Source organism: Myotis brandtii, unplaced genomic scaffold (assembly GCF_000412655.1).
Source record: "Myotis brandtii unplaced genomic scaffold, ASM41265v1 scaffold17, whole genome shotgun sequence".
Taxonomy (NCBI): Eukaryota; Metazoa; Chordata; class Mammalia; order Chiroptera; family Vespertilionidae; genus Myotis; species Myotis brandtii.
Window position 1 is genome coordinate 6,930,369 of NW_005356259.1, and position 21,475 is coordinate 6,951,843.

Here is a 21,475-nt window from a genome sequence, read left to right on the forward strand (position 1 = left end):
ACAGCGCCAGGGCAGGGGGCTGAGGAGGGCTGGGGGGAGTCCCGGAGGCTCCCAGGCGGTGGGTGGGAGGGATCTGCATGGCATGGAGCTCTCGCTGGCTGCATGTGGCCAGTGGTCAGGAGGGGGCCAAAAGGGCCGGAGGGAAACCAGAGGTGGCAGGTCCCCACAGCAAATGGCCTCCTGCCACAGGCCAGGTTCACGTGGGTGAATCTCAGGAGCGGAAGAGGGGGGACCATCCCAGAAAACCATCTACAATAGCCACCACTTTTATCAAGTTCACAGGAGGGACAGTAACCAGCAGGTTGGTTAGGTGTGTATACAGGCAGGAAACAAGCCTTCCTTTTTTAAGCCAAGAAACTGCAAACACAACACTCAGGACAGTGGACGCCTCTAGGGCTCAGGGAATCGACGCAGGTTGCTGGAAAGGTTGTAGTTCTCGGGGTGAGTGATGGGCTCATGGGTGTTGACGATACTATTAAACCTCACAGTTTACCTCTATCGTCATTAATGGTAATACAGTTCTTACTATGCGTCGGGCCCTGTCATATGACACTGCATCCAGGAGCCGCGTTCAATCCTCGCAACAGCTCTAGGAGGGGGTCCCCACTCTACAGGTGAGGAAACGGAGGCGCCCCTGCTTCGTTGGAGAATTGGGCCCTGGATTCTCACCCGCGCAGTCTGCTTTCAGAGCCCAGGGTCTCAGCCACTCTATACGCGACATGCATTGTTGTACACGCGTGTTATTTTTTAACGCGATAGAAAACTGGAAGGAATGTAGGAAGGAAGCTGCCCCTTTGTTCCTTGTGAGATACAGATGTCCCGCACCTGCTCCCTCCCCCAGAGGACCTCCTCTCCCTTCCCCTCTGGATCCCGGCTTTCCCGCCCCCCTCCCATCTACCTACCCACCTGCCCACCCGTGTCTCCCCTGGCACCCCACGTTGAAGACACTGCCTTTGTGGGCACACTGGGAGGCTCGTGGAGGAAGCCACCCTGCCCCTCTGGGAGGGCTCTGAGCCCGGGCTGGCACTCAGTTCTGATCTGAGGGGTCTGCCCCTGGGGTGGGAGGGGGAGCTGAGGGCAGGGCGGGGCTGGGAGGCCACACCCCGCTGCGGAGGCCTCCTCCTGGCCTCTCCTGCAGCTCACCCTCCCCACCCACACCAGCGCAGCCCCTCCCGGCCCCCTTATTTATAAACCATCTGTCCCGTGTCCCTGCCTGCCCCGACTGTTTGTGCAAAGCCTCAGCTGCTTCCCCTGATAACCCGAGGGCAGAGGTCCTGGGAGCCGGGAGGGGCTCAGGGCAAGTGGAGTTCAGGAGTGCTCTGCTCCCCCCTCCCCTGCTCAGGAACTCCCGGGGCTCCCCCTGGACGCTGCAGGGCCCGGTGCATAGGTGCATAGAACTTGCTCAAAAATCGGTAGCTGTCCCCATTTAAAATCTGAATTTCTGTTGTTGCCCCCAGGAGCCATTCCCCACTGCTTGGCAGGCCCCTCAAAGTCAACGGAAGGAATTTAGAGAGGAGATGGCAGACCTGGGAGAGGACGTACCCTCCGTCCTAGGGAGGCAGCTGGTCTAATGCACCCACTGCCTATCCACCAACCGGCAGGAGCAAGGGGGAGTGGGGGGCTGGACCGCGGCTCTGACCCCTGCTCCACCCTTCCTCGCTGTGGAATTTTGCATCGGTTGCCCAAATCTCAGATTCATAGTTTCTCCGGCTATGAAATGTCAGCCTTGTCTGTTTTTGTTTTTTTTCAAAACCCAGCACCCAGAACAGTGTTTGACACCCAGTAGGAGCTCAATAAATTTCCCGGGTGGATGGAGGAGGGAATCCCTGACTCTCAGCTAGTGTACGAGAATCAAGCAGAGCAGGACAGACGGAGTCCTGCCCAGGCCACACGTGGCAGAAGCATTGCAAGTGGCAAGTTGCCCCTTCACTGACCACTCGGGGGCTCAGCCTCTCTCTGACCCCAGCCGGGAGCCCAAGCCCAAGAGTCTGCTCAGAGCACCCAGCTGCCTCCTCAGCAGCACCTCCTGCCCCACCTCCCTGCCCACCCCGTGTTCCCTCCAGGTAGGATGTGGGGAAACAGTGGCCCTGGCCATCCGTGGGGTCCAGCCTGCCAGACCTGGGTCCCCTGGACACTCCCTTGCTCTCTTCTCTTGTTCAGCGAACGTTTCTCTCCCCCTGTAACAGGTGAGGTTGCAGGGCGGGCAGCTGAGAGGCCTGTGGTCAGAGCAGGAGCCTGGCCATCATGCCTTGGACACTTACTGTGCCCAGGGCAGTTCTGGAGACTGTCGAGACCTTTGCAGGGACGGGTTAGGGCTGCCCCAGGGTGACAAGGAATGGCCCCAGTAAAAGGCCACCAGAGATGAGGTGCAGAGAGCACAAGGGGCCCGTCCAGGTGCCACAGTCAGTCGGTGGCAGAGACCAGCCGAGAACGCCCAGCCCAGTGCTCATTCCACTCCCACGGCTCCGGCGGCGAGAGAGCCCAGTGTGCAGGGCCGTCCTGACCACCTCGGTGGCCCTGGCTCTGGAGGCTCCGGAGGAGCACCTGCTGGGCTCGGCTCAGCCCCGGCCTGCGCCACCTTTGCCCACAGCCCAGGAGCTTGGCGGGGACGCCAGCCCCAGCTGCTTCCCACACAATGGAAGCCAGTCAATGATTCACCGAGGCTCCTCTCTGGGGGCCTTCTCCGGACGTACCAGGCACCTGCCGCTGGCTCCCGGACAAGCTCCCGGGGTGTCAGGACAGAGCAGGAGGGGGGTTAATCAGTGATGGGCCCAGAGGAAGTCACTGTGCGGAGGAAGGGCCTCCCCACCCCACCCCTCCCGCTCCCTCTCTCTGTTTGTATCTCCCAACCTTTGTAATCTCTTGGTTTCTCTTAAAAACTGGCTATTTCTATCTCTCCCCGCCACGCTCCCCCACTCCCCCCCTCCGTCTCTCTCACACACACATGTGCACACACTAGCTGCCTCCCTTGCCCCCACACCCCCTGCACCCTCACTCTGAACTCAGAACTTCTCTCAGGCCTTCTTCCTCCAACTGCCCTCAGGAGAGAAAGCAAGCCACCTGGGTTTTAAACCGGGAATCTGAGAGCTCAGGGGCCCCCTGAGACCACGCCCAGGCCACCGTTTACAGGCCATGTTCTGTAGAGAGCAGTGCTCTGACACAGCAGTACGAGTCACTTCCGAAAGAGTTCTGTGGACAAAGAAGTGTGGTGAGCCCTGGCTTATAAAGTGAGGGGTTTTACTGCAGGACTTGTCAGGGCCTTTACTATGGTTAGTCTCCCAGAGAGTGACGTGGTTTTCAAACTTACCTCATCACCGGAGCTGGGCTCTTGCTCTGCGAGGACCACAGAGGGCAGGTGACTCACCCAAGCCCAGGTGCCTTACCTGAGCCCATGCACTCAGGCCGTGGCCAGGCACATGAATCACACCTGTTGCTAAAAGCCCCAGGCTGCTAAGCTCCATTTCAAATCCAACTCTCTAGGATTTTCACTCAAAAAAAACTACCTGAGGGCGGCCTGGGATGGCTTTACACTTAGGGAGAAAGAGAGAAATGGGCAGGGAACCGGGAGCCCTCAGAATTTTCTGGAACTGAAGGTGTGGGCCCCGTGGAGGCATTCCTGGGCTTGGTGTCTCTAGGCCCCACATTCCTGGAGGCAGATGCCACTGCTCCTCCCAGCCCGGGAAGTCACCGCCAGCCGTGGAAATTCTTGGAGTTCGTCTCAGATGGAAGGAGCCACAGTCACGATCCAGGGGCATCAGCGACACCTGGAACTTCACACAGTTTAACTGCCATTCTCACCTTGGGGCCCAGGAATCCTGGGCGTGGAGCAGACGCCTCCCCGAGTCTGCAGAGAAGCAGAGAGGAGAGCAGGCAGGAGACAAAGAGGAACAGGTGTGCGGAGGACCAGGCACCTCTGCGTGTCCCGGTCTTCGCTGCTGAGACCCAGACCTGGGTGGAAGCACAGGTGTCAGATCAGAGAGTCACGTGTACTTATTTCAGAGTCGCAGGTGTGTGCTTGCACGGGGCACGCGCCAGGGGCCTGTTGAAATTAAAGGGCCTGTGCCTGGGACTCTGGGTGATGCTGCCTCCAAAACCAGCTTCGGGCAGTGATGTGATACAGACAAAAAATGAGCTTCACACTTTTTCACACTTTTACTAACTTGGATCTAACCAGATGGACATCTCTCCTATATACAGTGGGGCCTTGACTTACGAGTTTAATTCATTCTGAGACCGAGCTCATTAAGGAGCTCGTTAACTCAAATTACTCTATCAACTCAATGCAAAAAATCGGCCGAGAGACAGCTGATATCTCAAAAAACTCGTTAGTCGGGACACTCGTAAGTCAAGGCCCCACTGTACAGGAATTGGAAGCTTTGGTGCCCACCCAGAGGTGATATGCAAAATACAGAACAGCCAGGCGTGTCAATGGCCCCAGTCCACCAGAACTCCCCCGCAGGACAGTGCTGGCCAGGGTCCCCAGGGCCCCCTGCTGATGACAGGGTTGACCCCTCAAGTACTGGGCCGTGGAGAGGCCCAGAGGTGACCAGAGGCTAGAGAAGAACCAAAGTGGCCAGGGAGACTACCGCAGGGGGGCCACTTGAGGAGCTCCCACCAAATGGAAGTATTTAATGTTTAAGGACCCGGTGAGGCCGCGCCGACCCGTAGGGCTGAAGGTCAGTTAAGCCCTCAGCTCGTTCCCCATCAATACACTGGAAAGAACAGACAAATAAGCAAAACCCTGGATGCAGAGAATGGGATTTTGTTGGAATGAGGTAGAGTCGCCTGGCGGAACGAGCGCATTCATTTCTGGGTGCCCTTCACCGGTGGCCTCTGCACCCCAGGGCCGGCGGCACTGGTGGGAACCAGCTCTTGAGAGCTGAGGGGAAGGTCCTGCCAGCACGGGCCTCGCCTGCCTTCCCACATCCAGAATCGCCCCCTTTTCAGCTGTCAGGACAGGGAACATCACTGCCTGTGGGTCCTCAGCCCCCAACAGTGGCCCTGCGCTGGCCCTCATCTCTCAGCAAATTCCATTCATCGCCCTCATTGTATTCTAAACCTAAAGCAAACAAGGTGTCATGCCCAGCAGCTCCTCCATAAAACATTAATCACTGTCCTCCTTCTTGAGAGGCTCCTGACCAGTGAAGGTGTGAGCTACGGGAGTGATGGAAAAACCCTAATGGGCCTGCACGTGGCCGGCCACACCAAGGGCGGGGGCCCTGGCACTAGGCCCTCCAGTGCTTTTCCAGACCAGCTCCCAGCTTTAGCTCCAAGGGTACTGAGGACCAGCCTGGAACCCCGAAAGGAAGAGAACCCTCCCGGCATCTACCAATCCCCCGAAAGGCGGTGTGGCCCCAGGGACCAAGTGGCAAATGGCTGCGTTGAGCCATCCACAGACGTCCATGGGTCCCTCTTTGAGCCCACATAGCTTTTGAGATAAAGGAAGAGGCTGGGATCGGGACCACTGAGGCTGGATGGCGTCTATGTCTGTCCAGTTGACTGACCCCAGTGCAGGTAGCTTCAAAGGTCCATTCTTCTCCCATGGACCCCTCAGCACCTCTCCAGGGCCTGGAGGGAGGAATCCCCTTGATCCTGGAGGAGGAAGGGAAATATGGATTCCTGGATGCTTAGAAACCCAGGACTGACTGACCCAAGGCTTGAGGTCATGTATATGTGCATCTGAAAAGCAACTTCGGGTTGATCTGAAAGTGAGTGATCACAGGGCTCTGGCTGGATCTCCCTCTAAAGGGCTTTGGAAAATCATGCGATCTGGGCCAGTTTCCTCGGAGGCCTCGGAGCAGGTGGGGCAATTGTGGAAGTGCAATGTTTTGCTCTTGTGAGTTTAATGGAGAGACAACTATTCTAGGATTGAGTAACTGCTGGATGACATACTGCTTCCTGCTGAGCCAAGTGCAGAGGGCATGGCCTTCTGGACCAGCTGAGCCACCTCTGTGTGTACATCTTGGGACCATAGGGGAGTCCAATGGGGAAGGAACCTGCTGTCTGGTCTCAGCAGAGACCCAGTGGATGGGGTGCTAGGTACCCCCCCCCACCAAAGCACCTCATGTGTGCAGTGTCCCAAATGCTTGGCAGCTGGGGGACAAAGGTTGAGTCATGGAATCTTCCAGGAAATTTACTCTCTCCATTAAAATTTGATGAACAAAACTGACAAGGGCTCTGGTTGCTCCAGAAGCCCCATGCCAGTTCTAGTTATTCCCCCAAAACCGCTCCTCTGTGCTGGGCTGGACAGAACATGAGCAGAGTGGAGTCAGGCATGACCCGTGAGAGCTGGGGTACCTGAAGCACTGAACCCACAGGCTGGAAGATGACAGGGGGTCTGGGATCGCCTGGCCACAAAGCTCTTGCTCCCAGGCCTGCATGGTTTCTGAGGCCCCTTCATAGTGCACTATTATTCCTCAGTGTGCAGCATTGCCCCTCCCTTTCCCATGTACTCTGGTGGGAAAGGACAACCTCTGGATGAGCAGGTTTGGCAGACATTTTCCTTCCAGATAGAGCATCAGTCAGGACTAGAGGGCACTGGGGAGGCTGTGATGATGCCAGTGCCAGAGGAGCAGCCTGGGGCCAGGTGGTGCCAGTGTGTCTCAAGCAGAGTCTGTGTCCAGCTGGCCCCAGAATGCAGTGCTTCTCCTGGGGCTAGAATCCCCTCCAGCCAGGTGGTCTTTTCCCTTCCTCTTCCCTCTTCACACCTTTCAGGCAGAGGAAGCCTGGCTGCCCTGCTGGCCCTGATAGAGGTCATGATAAAACAGGTGAGCACCACAGAGTGGAAAGAGCCCCATTGTTGAAGCCAGAGAGGGCAGGTTCAAATCCCAATTCTGGCAGCAGCCTTTTGTGAGACCTTGGGCAAAGCATTTCATCTTCAGGGGCCTCAGTATCCTCTGTAAATGGGGGTGGCCATCTCTACCTTGCAAGGATGTTATAAAGATTAGGAAGACTGTATGTGAGGTCCCAGGGAAGTTTCTTACAAATAGTAAGTGCCCTCATAGCACTAGGATTCTAGAAGTTATAACTAAGCCATCAATAAGAAAGGTTCTGCCCTGGAGTGGCCAGGGCTGGTCCAGGAAGAACAGGGGTTGAGGTGGGCGTGGCCGGGGCACATAGTGGGGACTGAGAAGGCATCTACCAATTCCCCCAAAGGCGCCGTGGCCCTTGGGGCCAAGTGGCAAATGGCTGCTTTGAGCATCCACAGACGTCCATGTGTCCCTCTTTGAGCCCACCAGCCCCATGTTGAATGAGGACACGCATACCTGCCATCCTGCCATGACCCCTGCACTGCAGGGGGAGCCATGAGTGGGGAGGGATTTTGTCAGTTCAAGAGGCCTGGGGTGGGGCACAGGGCCTTTTTCAGCCCACGCTGGCCTTGGGCTGCACGGGGACAGGAAAAGGGCCAGAGAGAGAGGTCCTTTCCCAGCTCCTGGTCCCCTCCAGGCAGAGGCCAGTCCACTCTGATCTCTCTTTACTGACCAAAGCCACAGACCCTCCAGGGAAAATGCCCATTCCCAGTGGATGTGGCTCATGATTTGGGATGGAGGTGCCCAGAGAGCTCTGGGCCTGAGCTGTCTCCCTCTGAGCTTCTGCAGGTCATTGCCTGTGCCTGGTGCTCACCCCGCTCAGCTCGGCTACGTGGGTCTGCCTCCCCCAGGGGACTGAGCGAGCCTTGGGCCCCAGTACCCAGCAAAGGGGTGGGTAGGGTCAGAAATATGAGTGAAGGAACAAGGAGGGACACCTGGGCAGTCCCTGGTGCTCCCTGGGTCCTGCTAGGAGGAGGGCAGAGAGGCTAATGGGGCTGTCACACTTCAGTCCTGCTGCTCCCCACCCCTCCATGTGCTAGAATAAAAAACAGGCCCTATCAGGGGCAGGGCCCTGTGTCCCTCAGGCTGGGGTTCTGTCTACCCCTGAGACCAGGGGTTTTGTGGAAACCCGGTGATGAAAGAAAGCCGCAGGAAGCCTGGATGACATTAGAAGTCATTTTCCTTTATTTTCTTAACATACAATGAAATTCCAATTCCCAAGAGACATATGCAGAGCAGGCAGAAGCAGGGCCTGGTGAACAGCAGCAAGGACAGGCAGGGGGGTGGGTCTGCCCCCTTCTCCCCTCCAGCACAACCCTCAGCCCCCTGGCCCCTGCCCAGGCCGAAACTGAGAAGCTGGGGGTGAGAGGGGCCAGTCTCATGGGCCAGGTAGTAGCCAGAGACATGGCCTTGGCTGACAGGCCTGGGCAAATCATGACCTAGCTGTGGGACCTTGGGCCTCAGTTTCCTTATCAGTAAGGTGGGCTGGAAGTCCCTGCTAGGGGATGGGAAAGAGTGTGCAGATGGGCTTGGGGACTGTGAAGGCCTCCTGCTTCTAGATACCTGGGTATGGGGTCTCAGTTTTGTCACCATCGCAGCTATGGGCACCTGGGGGACCTGCTCTGGCCCTGGTGGAATTGAGTGGACTGTGTAGATGGACCCCTGAAACAGACCCTGTGCTCTGAACTGTATGTACTTGGGCTGCAGCCGTAGGTCCTTCATCAGGTCAAGGCCGACTCTCCCTCCAGGTAAGTGAGGAGGGAAGGCTGGGGCCTGGGTCACACGGGAGCCTGTGCAGGTCACCCAGCGCCCTGAACGCCTCCAGCCAGGAGCTCAGCACCAGGGGCAAGCCTCTCCTCGCCCCTCACGATCAGCAAGGGTATCTGCTGCCGTGGGCTGAGCCACATCTGTCCCCAAACTGTCCTTTCGGAAACACACCCTTGTGTAACAGTGACCTGTGCCTCCTCTGGCAGGAGGAAGCGGAGAACCAAATAATGGTCAAGATGGTGCAGTGATAGGTGGACAAGACCAACTAAAACTCAGCGAGGAAACGTGGGTGTTCCTCCTTGACCTCTAAATGCCCTTCACAGGGCAGCAGCAGGCCCTGTCTGGTTGCAGCAGCTGGACTGGCTGCTGCGCGCTGCTTGGAAACACGCATGCGTCCTTGCTGCATCTGTGCTGAGGGAAAGGACCCAGCGCGAGTGGAAGACGCTGATGCAGACAACATCTTCCGGAGCCCACAGCGTGTCTACACTCACAGAACCCCAGAGAGGGACCTCGGGCCACGGAGCTCTCTCTGTCCCTGGAAGCAAGGCAAAGTGCACGGGCAAAGCTGGTCACCGCTTGCTCCTAACCCGCCCCTCCTGGGGTCTCTTTCCCTGCAAAACACCCTTGGGGGCAAAGTGCAAGTGACAGGAGAAGGCCACACCCAAAGGCACAAAAAACGATGACGGCGGGGCCCAGGCACGTGCGGCAGGTGAGCTGGTGAGCTGTCTTGGGGTGAGGGGCTTTCTGGCACACCTTGTGTCACACTCTGAGGGTGGGTCCCTCTCTTTCACCTCCTCTGTGACTTCAAGGGAGTGGACGAGTGGGGAGTCTTGGTCTCCAGGAAGCCCCAAGGCCAGGAAAGAGAGAAAGAGGAAGAAAGTGCTAGAAACAGCCCAAATCAGGCTTGGCCATGCAAGTCCCGCGGGTCTTTGGCAAGAAACTTTGGCCAGCTCGTCAGAGTGTCTACAATATGGGTTTCACCCGCCCCTCCCTCCGCCCGCCCCTGCCCCGGTCCCCATGTGAGTGCGCGGGGCCAGGCCCTCTACTTGGGCTTCATCTCCACCCTGGAGTGGATGTCTTCGCCATCCAGGTCGTACTCCTCCACCTGGCCGCTGGTGCACACCTTCATGCGGTCTGTGAGGTCGCTGCTGCGCGGGGCCAGGATGAAGTCGTAGATGAGCACAGCGAGCGCGGCCCCGATGAACGGCCCCACCCAGAATACCTAGGAGAGAGCAGGCATGCTCAGAGGGCGCCGGGCCAGCCTTTGGGCGCTACAGACAGGCCCCGCGCCTGGGATGCTGTCCCTGAGATCCCCGCCCCACCACCCACTGAGGGGTTCTCTCCCACCTGTGTCAGTGCTGCACCCCAACATCCTGATTCCAGTGCCCCCCACATCTGGCCCGAGCCCAAACAGTGGTAGTGGGCACCCCCCGGCCTCCGTGTGGTCCAGCTCAGCCCCTTTCTGAGGGTGGCCACTGCCCCGCCCAGTTGCAGAGGGTCACAGAGGGTAGTTGGGTAAAGGCTGGCCTGGAACAGAAACACCAACGTGCCCGGCCGGTGTGGCTCGGTGGTTGAGCATTGACGTATGGACCAGGAAGTCATGGATCGATTCCCGGTCAGGGCACATACCTGGGTTATGAGCTCCATCCCCAGTAGGGGGCATGCAGGAGGCAGCCAATCAATGTTTCTCTCTCATCACTGTTTCTATCTCTCTCTCCCTCTCCCTTCTTCTCTCTCTAAAAATCAATAAAAACATATTTTTTTAAAGCACACCAACAGTAAGAACAGCTAAATCCATGGAGCACCGACCCCATGCTGAGCTCAGCTTGCAGGCAGTGAGGCCAGTTGTCCCCCCTTGGGGGTAGGGGGTGCCGCCGCACCCCAGCTTCACAGCTCAGGAAGTAGGCTTGGAGAGGCCAGCAGCCTGCCCAGGTCATGCTCAGTTGGAAAGTGGCAGAGCCAGGACTCAGGCCTGACTCTCGGCCGTGCTGCTGGCTGAGCTGGGAGGGGACCCCAGCCCTCGCTGTTCCAGGCCTGGCCCCACGGGCTCTCCATCTCAGCTCTGTGTCCTGGTCCCCTCAGCCCTGGCTCCTCCCAGAGCCTCTGCGCTGGGAGAAGATGCCACAGGGTGGGGTCGGACTTCCACAGGCACCAAAGCCTCTCCCCCACCTCCACGGCCAGCCCTCAGCCCTTACCCAGTGGTCCTTGAAGTTGTTACTGATCACCGACGAGCCGAAGGACCGGGCAGGGTTAATGCTGCAGCCCGTGTAGTCGATCTGTGAAGGGGAAGGACGTGGGCAGAGGGAGGGAAGACAGAGAAACAGACAAGGGGAGAGGAAGAAAATGACAGAGAAAAGACAGACAGGTGGCAATCAGCACCAGAAAGATGGTCAGGAGGCCCCTGCCCTTTCCTCTCCTGGGCAGAACCTGCCTCCCTACCATCCCCCTTCCTTCCCCCTCCCTCCCCCACTGATAGCGCCACAGAATGAGCCCAGTCTGGGTTCCTTCCACTGCCCATGACAGGGCACCCCGACAGCCCCTGCCTGGCCTGCCCTCTCCACCCCACCCCACAGGGAAGGCCCCCACTCACCGCCAGCAGGTGTCCCAAGGCCACAGAGAGGCCTATGGCAAGGGGGGCTGAGCCCCCCAGGTCACGGCGCCTCCGGTCGGTGGTGGCCAGCACGCACAGCACCAGCTGCAGGGTGGCGATGATCTCGATGCCCAGGCCCTGGCCCGCGTTCACGCCGGAGGCCAGCTGTAGGGGACAGGGACAGCGGGGTTCCGTGAGCAGGGCAGGTGGGGACTGTGTCTCGGGGCCAGACCCTCCGTGCCCTGAGAGCCCACCACATCACCCCTGGCGTGGCCCAGGGGGGCTGGGCCCTCCTCAAGCACACACAGCTGGTAGTGGGTACCAGGCCTTGTCCCTCTCACTCCTGTTGAGGAAGCACCAGCTGGGCCCTGGTACCTGCCCAGAGGCCAGGGAGGTCTGGGGTGAGGGGGGGCGTCTGCATCCTTGGTCTACTGGGACCAAGGCCATAGGCCAGAGGCGAGGCCCAGGCATGGGAGGAGATGGTAAGGGACACTCAGCAACAGTCATAGGAGGAAGCAAACGGGTGGGAGGGCCCAGCGGGAGACATTGCTTTTTACCCAAAAGTCTAGAACATTCTACCCCATCCCTGGCTGCATCTAAAACTCCCAAAGCTGGGAGCGTCCTCCTCAGCCGGCCCAGCTCCCTCTGTGCCTCTCTCCTTCGTGCCTGTCTCCTTCCGCACCTCTGTCTGTCTCCCCTGATCCAGAGACTCTCTCCCACTTCTTGGCCGTGCCTTCCCTGCCTGCCCCTCCCTCTCCCTCCTGGTCCAGCCCCCTCCCTCTCTCTGGCCACATAGGCACCCCCCCCACACACACACACCACCACCACATCTAGCTGTCACTTGCCCCCGGGCCGCTTTTAGTAACATGACTCATGGAAAAGGAAGGGAATGGGAGCTGCTGTGAGGTCACTGGAGCCCGCCCCCTGCGGCTGCACCAGGGAGACCCTTCCCCAGGAGCCCCTGCCCTGCCCCCAGGGGGCGGGTCTCAGGACCAGGTGCCCACACAGAGGGGCTGGGCCACATCCGCACAGGCCCACCTACAAAGATGCCCAGATGTGGCCACATAGGCTGCCTTCTCCCAGGCAGGGCTGGTGTGTCCAACGAAGCCTAAACTTGAAGTTCCGTCCTGAGGGTAGGAGGTGTCTCCAAGGTAGTCGGGCACTTTGCAGAATCCTAGGTGGAGGGCGCTTCTCCTCCCTCCAGAAGTTTTCTCAGCCTCACAGTGAGGGCGTCTCACGAGAACAATTCTCTTCCCGCCTTTGTCTGCAGCCCTGGGTCACAGGGAAAGTGACTCACATCCCTGCCCCTCGCTGCAGCCCGGCTCAGCCAGCCCTCTGTGCTCCCCGACTCGCTGACGCCGTGACCATGGCCTGGCCTCTCTGGTCCTCAGTTTCCCCATCTATAACCTAGATCCAAGGCCAGGGGGCCTGTCCCGAGGTATTTGGATCAGGAGAGTTGTGGCTTTATTCTGGTTCTTTTTCCTCTTGTCCCAGGCCTGGGACAGGCAGGAGGGAAGGGCCCTGCTGTGCAGGGGTGTGGAGACAGGAGGGAGGCCTGCCTGGTGCTGAAACAGGCTCCATGGATGCCAGGCTGGTGAGGCAGGGCCACTTGTACCGATGCCCATCACACTCACACCTGCCACTACCCTCGGTGTCTGAGCGCCCAGGACGCTCAGGCTCCTCCCCCTCCTGCCTCTCCTCCGCTCTCCAGGGTCGGCCTAATTGCTAGCTGGCCGGAGGCCTGAAACCAGCCCTTCCACGCTGATTAATGGAGCCCTTGCTCTAAGTGGCTCCTGCCTCATACTCCCCCATCCACACCCACCGCTCTCACAGATGTGGCCTGGATGAGCTCATCTCCTCCCCTGGTTCTTCACCAGGTCTGAGCATCCCAGCCCCTGCTCTCCTCAGAGGCACCACTTTTCATGCGAAGTGAGCAGTGACTGGTGCCATGCCCTGCCCTCTGAGTCCACAGGAATGAGCCGCCTGCCCTGGGATCTCCAGGATGTCCCTTCCTGACTGCCCAGACCCCTCAGAACCTGACTGCCAGAGCCACATGGGTTGATGATCTTCCTCTCCCAAAACCGAGTACCACCACCACCACCAGGAAGCCTCCCCTGATTGCTTCACTGTCTACTGACCACCTCTCCTTGGACTGCCATTGCCCTGGTGTGACTGACATCCGGAAAAACTTGATGATTCAGAACTGGAAGGGGTAGTGAAAGGTCTGTTGGAACTTGATGTCCAGGAAAGAGCGGGTAAAAGTTCTAAACATATGTTACTATTTACAACCCATTAAATTGGAAACAATTAAAAATACAGCCAATCCCAGTTGTGGTCACTTGTTATGGAGAAAAATACATGTTTGCACATCCCCAGGCCCTTTTGCCCAGCCCAGGGCTGATAGTTCACTGATGAAGGCCGCCAAGGAAAGTAACGGTTTTGTGCATGCGAGTGTAAATAACAGAATAACCCACGCCTCCCATGCGAAGCCCCGAAAGATGCGAGTGTGCATACCAAGCCCACCGCAGCCGACTCTCACGCACATTCAGACCCCCCCCACCCCTCAGCCCCAGCTCCAAGAAGCCTTCCCAGGTCCCTGGCCAGGATCAGCTCCTGTGGTTACCCCTCCCGGCCCTCACTGGACTGCCCGAATCTCCTGCCTCCTATGGGGGTACTCACCCCCCACCCCCCGGCTGAGAGCTCAGTGAGGGCAGGGCAGGAGGTTTCCCAGCTCCCTGCCCAGCCCTTGGAGGGGACACTCACTGTGTGGTTTACGTAAGTGGTGAGGATGCTAATTATCTAGAACTGCCCCCTCCCGGAGGCAGCGGATCCGGGAAGCTCTCTGGCCCCCAAGGAAGGTTTATTTGCTTTCCAGCTGGGGGACCACTGGCCAGTCGTCAGCTTCCGTGGGCCTTGCGGGCGGCCAGTGCAAGGGCCCTGTGTGACGGTGGGTGGGGAAGCTGAGGTTCAGGGAGGAGGCAACACAGCCAGGATCCTTGCCCCGGGTCTGTGCCTCCCACACGCACAGGCCAAGGCGCTGGCTGCCACAGGCCAGGCCAAGGGACCGGGCTGCTCCCAGTTTGGACTGAGGAGCCGGCAGGAGATGGTTCTTTAGCTGCCGGTGTGTCCTGGCACCGGAGTGACACAGGGCTGACCTCTCCAGGCAATAAGCCTCAAACTCTTTCTCCTGCCCGTGGGCAAGCTGACCAAGGTAACTTCCGAGGCCCGGGCCCCCTACTTGGCCTGGGCGCTGGCACCCCACACCTGGAGGCTCCAAGCCAGGCCTGCTGAGGCTCTGAGCATCTTCCCTAGAAGAGCAGGGGACGGGAGACAGCGAGGCTGCCCCCAAGGCACAGCACTCACACTGGGGGCCTCACAGGGCCCCGTGTACCCCTCCATGGGCATCCGTGTGTGCATGTGCTTGATTTAAGGAGAATATGTCAACCCTGCACCCCCAAATTTGAGAATATACACTTTTCCAGCCCACGCGGAACATTCAGACACACCTGCTGTGCATTGGCCGGTGGGTGCCACCGACTCCGAGCACCCCCACCGCCCGGTCCCGGCTCACTGAGGCGGGCTCCGTGTAGCATGTGGCCCTGGACGGCCATGCTGGGGGGCATGGCTGGGGGGGGGGGGTGCCGTGTGTGTCCCTGTGTGTCGCACACCCACACAAAGGCGCCCCTGCTGGCTGGGAGTGGGGAGGAGACGGGAAGGAGGCCCCTCGAGTGAGGGAGAGCAGGTCTCAGAAGGCCCTTTATTTACTCGCAGAAGCCATTCCATCTTCCTGACAAGAAACAATACACAAAGCAATGGCTTCCTCCTGCCTCCCTCACTCCCTCCCTCCCTCCCGGCAGCCCCTGCCCTGCGGCGGGAGAGGAAGAGGCTCCATTGAGGAGCCCCCGCCCCACCCTCTGGGTCCCAAGGCCTGAGTGGAGACACCCAGACTTGAGAATTGCCCCACACCCACGTGCATGTGCCCCCTGTGCCATGTACCAGTGAGAGTGTGTGTGTGTATGTGTGTGAGTGCGTGCATATGTGTGAGTGTGTGTATATGTGTGAGTGTGTGCGTGTGTGAGTGTGTGTGTACGTGTGTGTGCATGTGGGGGGTGTGAGTGTGTGCGCATGTGTGTGAGTGTGTGTGTGTGGGGGTGTGCATGTGTGTGGGGGGGTGAGTGTGTGTGTATGTGTGTGTGTGTGTGCATGTGGGGGGGTGTGCGTGTGTGTGTATGTGAGTGTGTGTGTTGGTGCAGCTAAGCGTGTCCACTTAGGAAAACGGGGGCCTTGGCTCGGATGCTCCAGGAACCCTCCCTTCCCGACGTGGACCCCCGCCTCCAAGACCCAGGGCCACCCTCTGGTGCAGAGCCCGTCACAGGACCTCTGCCCGCCCTGCTGTGCCCGCAGGCCAGGTGCCCCGCAGCCGGCTGCCGGGCAGAGCCTCCTTACAGGGCCCTGATGACAGGCGCTCACTGGCTGTGAGACAGCCTCTTGCAATTAAAACAAAATCCTCCGTACTGAGCGGACAGCTTCCTGCCGGTGGGTTTCAGGCACGCGAAGGAACTGCTCATTTCCGGCCTCTTCCACCATCTCCTGAGGTGGGTTGAGCCTCGGCTGTGCTCACCCCACTGGGCAGCACTGTGGGCGAGGAGCCCCTCTGGGCCCTGGGAGAGGCCCCGCCGAGGGGACCCTGGCCCTGACATTTCCCGCCACACCCACCGGTGTGTGGGCTCAGCCCGGCCACTGGCTCTTCCAGAGGATGGGGACCAGGACCCCCGGGAGGCTCTGCCTGTAAGAAACGGGGCTTCCTATGCCCAGGGGCAGGCAGGGGCACATGTGCGCTGCCTGGGGAGAGCCCCTGGTCGGATGCTGAAGGACACCCGCTGGGTGGGGCCCTAGAGAAAGCGGGGTGCACTGTCTGGGTCGGAGCTCAGGTAGGGGAGGCCTGCAAGGTGGGAGAGGGGGGCTGTGGTCTGCGGAGGCAGGGCAAGGTGCGTCCCCTCGGACCGAGGCGCCGTCTCAGAGCCGCACCCCTTCCGATGCAGGTTTCCCCACGAGCCTGGTCTGGGCAGGAGTCGGGCGGGCAACCAGGGGCCAGCGGGGCCACTGAGAGGCTCGGAGGGGTAAGCAGCCCCAGAGGTCCGTGGGGAGGGAAGTCTCCACCGCAGGCCTGCTCTCTGCCTCCCCCTCATCGGGGCCGGGCTGGAAACAGTAATTACAGGGCCCAGCTGTGGCACCACCAGCCAGCCGGCCCCGCCCAGCCCCTGCGCAGGCCTGGCGGACAGGGTCCTTGGGAAATTCTGGCCTCCCTTTACCCAGCCCACCGCCGGCTCTGGAGGAGGCAGGAGTGGTCCCCAACTCTGGAAGAGGTGGTGGCACGGGGGCCTCTCACTCTGTGGTTGGGGAAACTGAGGCCCGGGAAACCGGAGAAGAGGCAGGTTTAGGGCTGAGGTCCAGCCTCGGATGCAGCAGGCAAAGGCAGTCAGGCCCTGAATCGGCAGGGCTAAGAAAGACCCCCAAAGAGGGGAGTTTGTGCTCTGCCTGAGCCCCCTAAGGGGCTGACATCGCAGGCTCTGGGATGGCCAGGAATCCTATCCCCTCTAGGGCCCAGTCAGATCCTGAGCCCTCACCATCCTCCAGAGCCCACCCTCCTGCCATGACCCCAGTCCGGCCACCACCCACAACTCCCAGGCCATGACCTCTCCCTGACCCCTCGCCTATGCTGAAAGCCCTTCCCTAGCGGGGTCTCCTCATTGAGGCTCATATGGCACCTCCTCCCTGAAGCCTGCCTGGCCCTCCCCTCCCCGGTAGGTCAGAAGTTCCCTGGCCACCCTGACACCTCTTATCACACCTGCCTCCTGCCTCATATCACGGGCAGCTGTGCACGCGGCTTATCTCGCCCAGACTGTGGGCTTCCCCGGGGCAGGGAGGCAGCTGACTCAGCCCGCACCAGCCTGCAGCAGCCCTGGCCCTGAGCGCAGGCGGCCGAGGTGAGAGCCGAGGGGAGAGTCAAAGGGGCCGGAGTGCTCAGGACAGCACCTTCTACATCCAGAGCCCAGCCACGCCCTGCTATGTGCCCATTTCTCAGACGGGGCCCAGGGCCATCGGGCAAGGGGCAAGGCCTTTGCGTGGAGTCACACCGGGTAACAGTGGCTGAGCTCTGGCAGGAGCGGGCGGGGCACCACCCCCCGCCCCCGAGCCTCTCACCTTGGCCAAAACTGGAGTTTGATCCTTAGAACCAGCCGAGAGGGGCCGGGAGTCCTGCAGGCTGGACAGGCCCGTGGTCCCTCCAGGGCGTACCCTGAGCCCTGACTCAGTGGGGAGAAAGTTCTCTGGGCCATGTCCCCGGGGGACATCCCCTGACTCACCCCAACCACTTCCTGCCACTTTTCCCCCTATTTTCCTTGGAAATCTCCATGCCAATGACTGGCTCCACCCAGGCTTGGGTTTGGGTGGGGCCCAGGGCCCAAGGGGATCCCCCCCACCCCCCGCAGGGTCTGGAGGAAAGAGTAAACTACCAGCTTTGTAAACTGGTCTCTGTGCCTCTTGAGGTCTTGAGGCCACCCCCCCCAACCCCCCCACACACACACCCGGTCCCGTCGGATCCCAGGTCCAGTGTCTGACGGGCCCCCTTGGCGGGTGGACGGGGCAGTGCCTGGGCCCCACCACAATGCTCAGCACACGCATGTCCAGCTCGGCCCCTGGGGCCTCCCCCAGCCCTGGGCAGGGTGATAACCGCCAGCCCACAGCGAGCTTGCGGGAAGCGCGGGCGTGGCAAGAGCTATCAGACACCTAGGTGCCCTCGTGCAGCCTCAGGGCCCTGGGCGCCAAGGAAACACAGCAAGTTCGCAGCAGATAGGACTGCCCCCCAGCCCAGGGCAGGCCCCCCAGTGAGGCCGCCCCTTCCTCCTCCTACAGCTGCCTACCGCCTGCCCAGCCCAGGTATTAGGGTGACTCTGGAAAGTGGAGCCCAGAAAGGGGACGAGACACTGGAGCAGGGTGTGGCCAGGTCGGATGGCACCTGCCTGGCACACTGCGGCGGAGGGACCAAGCTCCCCAGCAGAGGCCTGTCCCGCCTGTCCCTGGAGAGCCTGTCCCTGGAGAGGGAGGGTCAGGAGGGGCCGGGGAAAACCTGGGGACATGACTCCTCCCCTCAGGGGACCACTCCCCCAGCCCATCACGCCGGCTGAGCTCCAGTGTGAACCCCCTGCTCAGAAGGGCACTCCCTGAGGTGGCCTGGCTCTGCCCCCACTGGAGAGGCTGAGGCCAGAGGGCCGTGGCCCTTACACCCTCCCGGCCGTGCCTTCCTGACTAAAGTCTAAACTCCAGCTGCACGGCTAATCTTTAACCTTGGGCTGAGCAGCGCTGGCTCTCCCGAGGGCTGGGCGAGGTGTCACTGTGACACAAACGCTAATCCCCAGGGCAGGGCTGTGCACTGCCCTCTGCACAGATCCTACCGCGCCCGCCGAGGCTGAACATTGGCGGGGAAGCACGAGGACAGTCCCGGTCACCACCCAGTGCCATCTCCCTCACCGTCCCCACACCCGCCCGCCCTGCCCCGGGCCAGCCAGCCTCCTCTCTCTGCACAAGATCTAATTCCTCCTCTCTGCTCCTTGGCCTCTCCCCACCCCGGGAGAGCACCCCCCCCTCCCCCAGGTGCTCCTCAACATCTTTCAAGCCTCAGTCAGCCTCTCGGGCCAAAGCCCCCCCTGCTGTGGCCCAAGCGGGGCCTGAGAATGCACTTGGCTCGGGGTCTGGAAAAGCCCAGGTCTGCGACAGCGGGCGGCAGCGGCCAAAGGCCAATTAGCTGTGCTAAGCGGGCGCGAGGAATTCTTTTCAGCCGCTGCCACCCAGTTGCCAACATCTGCTTATCATTAGTGCCCCTAGCCCACGCCCCACTCAAGCCAGGAGCAGTAGGCACAGGCGGGGACCCCCTCACCCCACCCAGGCTCACACAGCCCACTAACATGCTCACACACACACACGCTTGCAGAATCAGACACCCACGGGAGCGCGCGGCTTACGCTCACTCCAGCCCCATGCCGCCATCCACGTGTATCGCCCGTCCACACACACAGACACCCAGGCCACACCTCCCAGTGCCCAGCCACAGAGTGAAGCCCAGACCCGAGGCAAGAGGTCCCTGCCTGTCCCGCCCTGCGATCCAGGAAAACCACCTGCCAACAGCCCAGAAGGCTTCTCGGCCCCCAGCCTCTCCCATTCCTGGGGCCAGAGGAGCAGGAGGGGGTTTCCTGAAGGCAGTCTGTCTGGGGACCTGTGGGGCTCCCTGGAGATCAGTGGGTCCCCCAGGAGGGGCCCCACTGCCCACACCCCTGCAGACCCCCTGGGTTTGGGGGGCTGGGGACAGGGGCTGAGTTTCCCAGCGTCCAGGCTGCAGGAGCAGGGAGCTGGCTGCACAGGCAGGGCTGAGGGGCCAGAACCTACAGGCAGCGGGCGGCAGCGGCCAAAGGCCAATTAGCTGTGCTAAGCGCCCGCGAGGAATTCTTTTCAGCCGCTGCCACCCAGTTGCCAACATCTGCTTATCATTAGTGCCCCTAGCCCACGCCCCACTCAAGCCAGGAGCAGTAGGCACAGGCGGGGACCCCCTCACCCCACCCAGGCTCACACAGCCCACTAACATGCTCACACACACACACGCTTGCAGAATCAGACACCCACGGGAGCGCGCGGCTTACGCTCACTCCAGCCCCATGCCGCCATCCACGTGTATCACCCGTCCACACACACAGACACCCAGGCCACACCTCCCAGTGCCCAGCCACAGAGTGAAGCCCAGACCCGAGGCAAGAGGTCCCTGCCTGTCCCGCCCTGCGATCCAGGAAAACCACCTGCCAACAGCCCAGAAGGCTTCTCGGCCCCCAGCCTCTCCCATTCCTGGGGCCAGAGGAGCAGGAGGGGGTTTCCTGAAGGCAGTCTGTCTGGGGACCTGTGGGGCTCCCTGGAGATCAGTGGGTCCCCCAGGAGGGGCCCCACTGCCCACACCCCTGCAGACCCCCTGGGTTTGGGGGGCTGGGGACAGGGGCTGAGTTTCCCAGCGTCCAGGCTGCAGGAGCAGGGAGCTGGCTGCACAGGCAGGGCTGAGGGGCCAGAACCTACAGGTGAGAGGTGAGGAGCTGCTGGCCCAACACTAGCTGCCTCCAGGGCTCGGTCCCCACAATAGATGACCTCAGGGGACGTTGGCAAGACTGTTATTCTCGGGGCCTCAGCTTCCCAGTGCCCGGCAGGAAGCCGGCTCTGGGCTGCGTGCGGAGCTGAGTTCCAGCCCCAACTCTGCGTGATCTCCGGCCACCTCTTGTCCTCTCTGCTCCTCAGTGTCCCCATCTGCACAATGGGTGGAGGATGAGACCGAGGCCATGTCAGCACCACTCGAAAGCCCACCCCACTCACCTCATTGCTGCCCAGGGAGTTGCCGGGCAGGGAAGAGGTGATACCCGAGAGGATGGCGGTGGCGACGATGGCCCCCACGCACTGGGCGATGATGTACAGGACGGCCCGGAGGACGCTGATCTGGCAGCTGAGCAGCAGCCCCAGGGTGACCGCTGGGTTGAGGTGGGCGCCGCTGATGTGGCCCACGCTCTGGGCCATCGTGGCGATGCTCAGCCCGAAGGCCAGGGACACCTTCACATTGTCCTGGGCCGCACCTGACGTCTGGTTGTTCTTCAGCGGGAAGTTGAAGCCCAGGGCAGAGCCGATGCTGATGACGATGAAGAGGATCATGGCCAGGAACTCGGCCACCACTGCCCTCCAGAAGAGCTTCTTCTTGAACTCGCTGGCCATGCTGGCGGGGGCTTGGCTGGAGACCGCTGCCTGGTGCCTGACTCCCTCTGAGGGCTGAGCCACAGCCCGGGCTGGGCCTATTTATAGGGCCCCCGGGGGAGGAGAGGAGGGGGAGCACAAAGGGAGGAAGGCCTCTCCTGCTCCTGGCCCGCCCCACACCGCACGGGCCTCCTCTCGGCGATGGATGCAGACACAGCTCTGCTGTTGGCCTGCCAACTTTTTTCCCTTCCTCCTCTCACCCCTCCCTGCCTCTCTCCCTCCGCCCTCCGCCCTGCCCAGCCGAGGAGGCTGCCACTGCTAATAGGCTTTGGGAAATTCCTCCAAGTGGGCCCCACTCAGGGGGCTGCAGAAATCCAGGTGTCCCCGCCCTGTGTGCAAAGCTTAGGGGGTGCCCAAGGGCAGAGCCAGGCACTCCAGAAAGGGGGGGGGTTTGAGCAGGCTGGACCTGGAGGGTGGACATTGCCCTCCCTGGAGGCGGGCACCGTGACTCTGCTGGTCTGGCATCCCCATCCCA

General features: G+C 60.8%; 2 protein-coding genes across 2 annotated transcripts in view; both read right to left on the minus strand.

Moving 5' to 3' along the window:
• Nucleotides 1-7,272, minus strand: part of GHRHR (growth hormone releasing hormone receptor) — a 25,777-nt gene extending 18,505 nt beyond the window's left edge. Inside the window, exons 1-3 of the mRNA XM_005862994.2 lie at nt 7,266-7,272; nt 3,799-3,948; nt 3,308-3,333 (exon numbers count right to left, since the gene is read on the minus strand). Of these exons, the coding sequence (XP_005863056.1) occupies nt 3,308-3,333; nt 3,799-3,948; nt 7,266-7,272 (183 nt within the window). The remainder of the gene's footprint in view (nt 1-3,307; nt 3,334-3,798; nt 3,949-7,265) is intronic.
• A 699-nt stretch (nt 7,273-7,971) lies between these two features.
• On the minus strand, nt 7,972-21,175 carry AQP1 (aquaporin 1 (Colton blood group)). Its single transcript, XM_005862944.2, has 4 exons — nt 20,572-21,175; nt 11,167-11,331; nt 10,772-10,852; nt 7,972-9,798 (listed from the first exon to the last, which is right to left on the minus strand). Exons 1-4 carry the CDS (start codon nt 20,959-20,961, stop codon nt 9,619-9,621), a joined length of 816 nt encoding a protein of 271 aa, XP_005863006.1. The 5' UTR covers nt 20,962-21,175; the 3' UTR covers nt 7,972-9,618.
• Between the last annotated feature and the right edge of the window lie 300 nt (nt 21,176-21,475).

Coding starts and splice junctions, on each gene's coding strand:
- AQP1 (XM_005862944.2), bottom strand. CDS start 20,961: ATGGCCAGCGAGTTCAAGAAGAAGCTCTTCTGGAGGGCAGTGGTGGCC. Junction 10,853..11,166: donor CCTTGGGACACCTGCTGGCG/GTGAGTGGGGGC, acceptor TCCCCTTCACAG/ATCGACTACACGGGCTGCAG. Junction 9,799..10,771: donor ACAACTTCAAGGACCACTGG/GTAAGGGCTGAG, acceptor GCTCTCTCCTAG/GTATTCTGGGTGGGGCCGTT.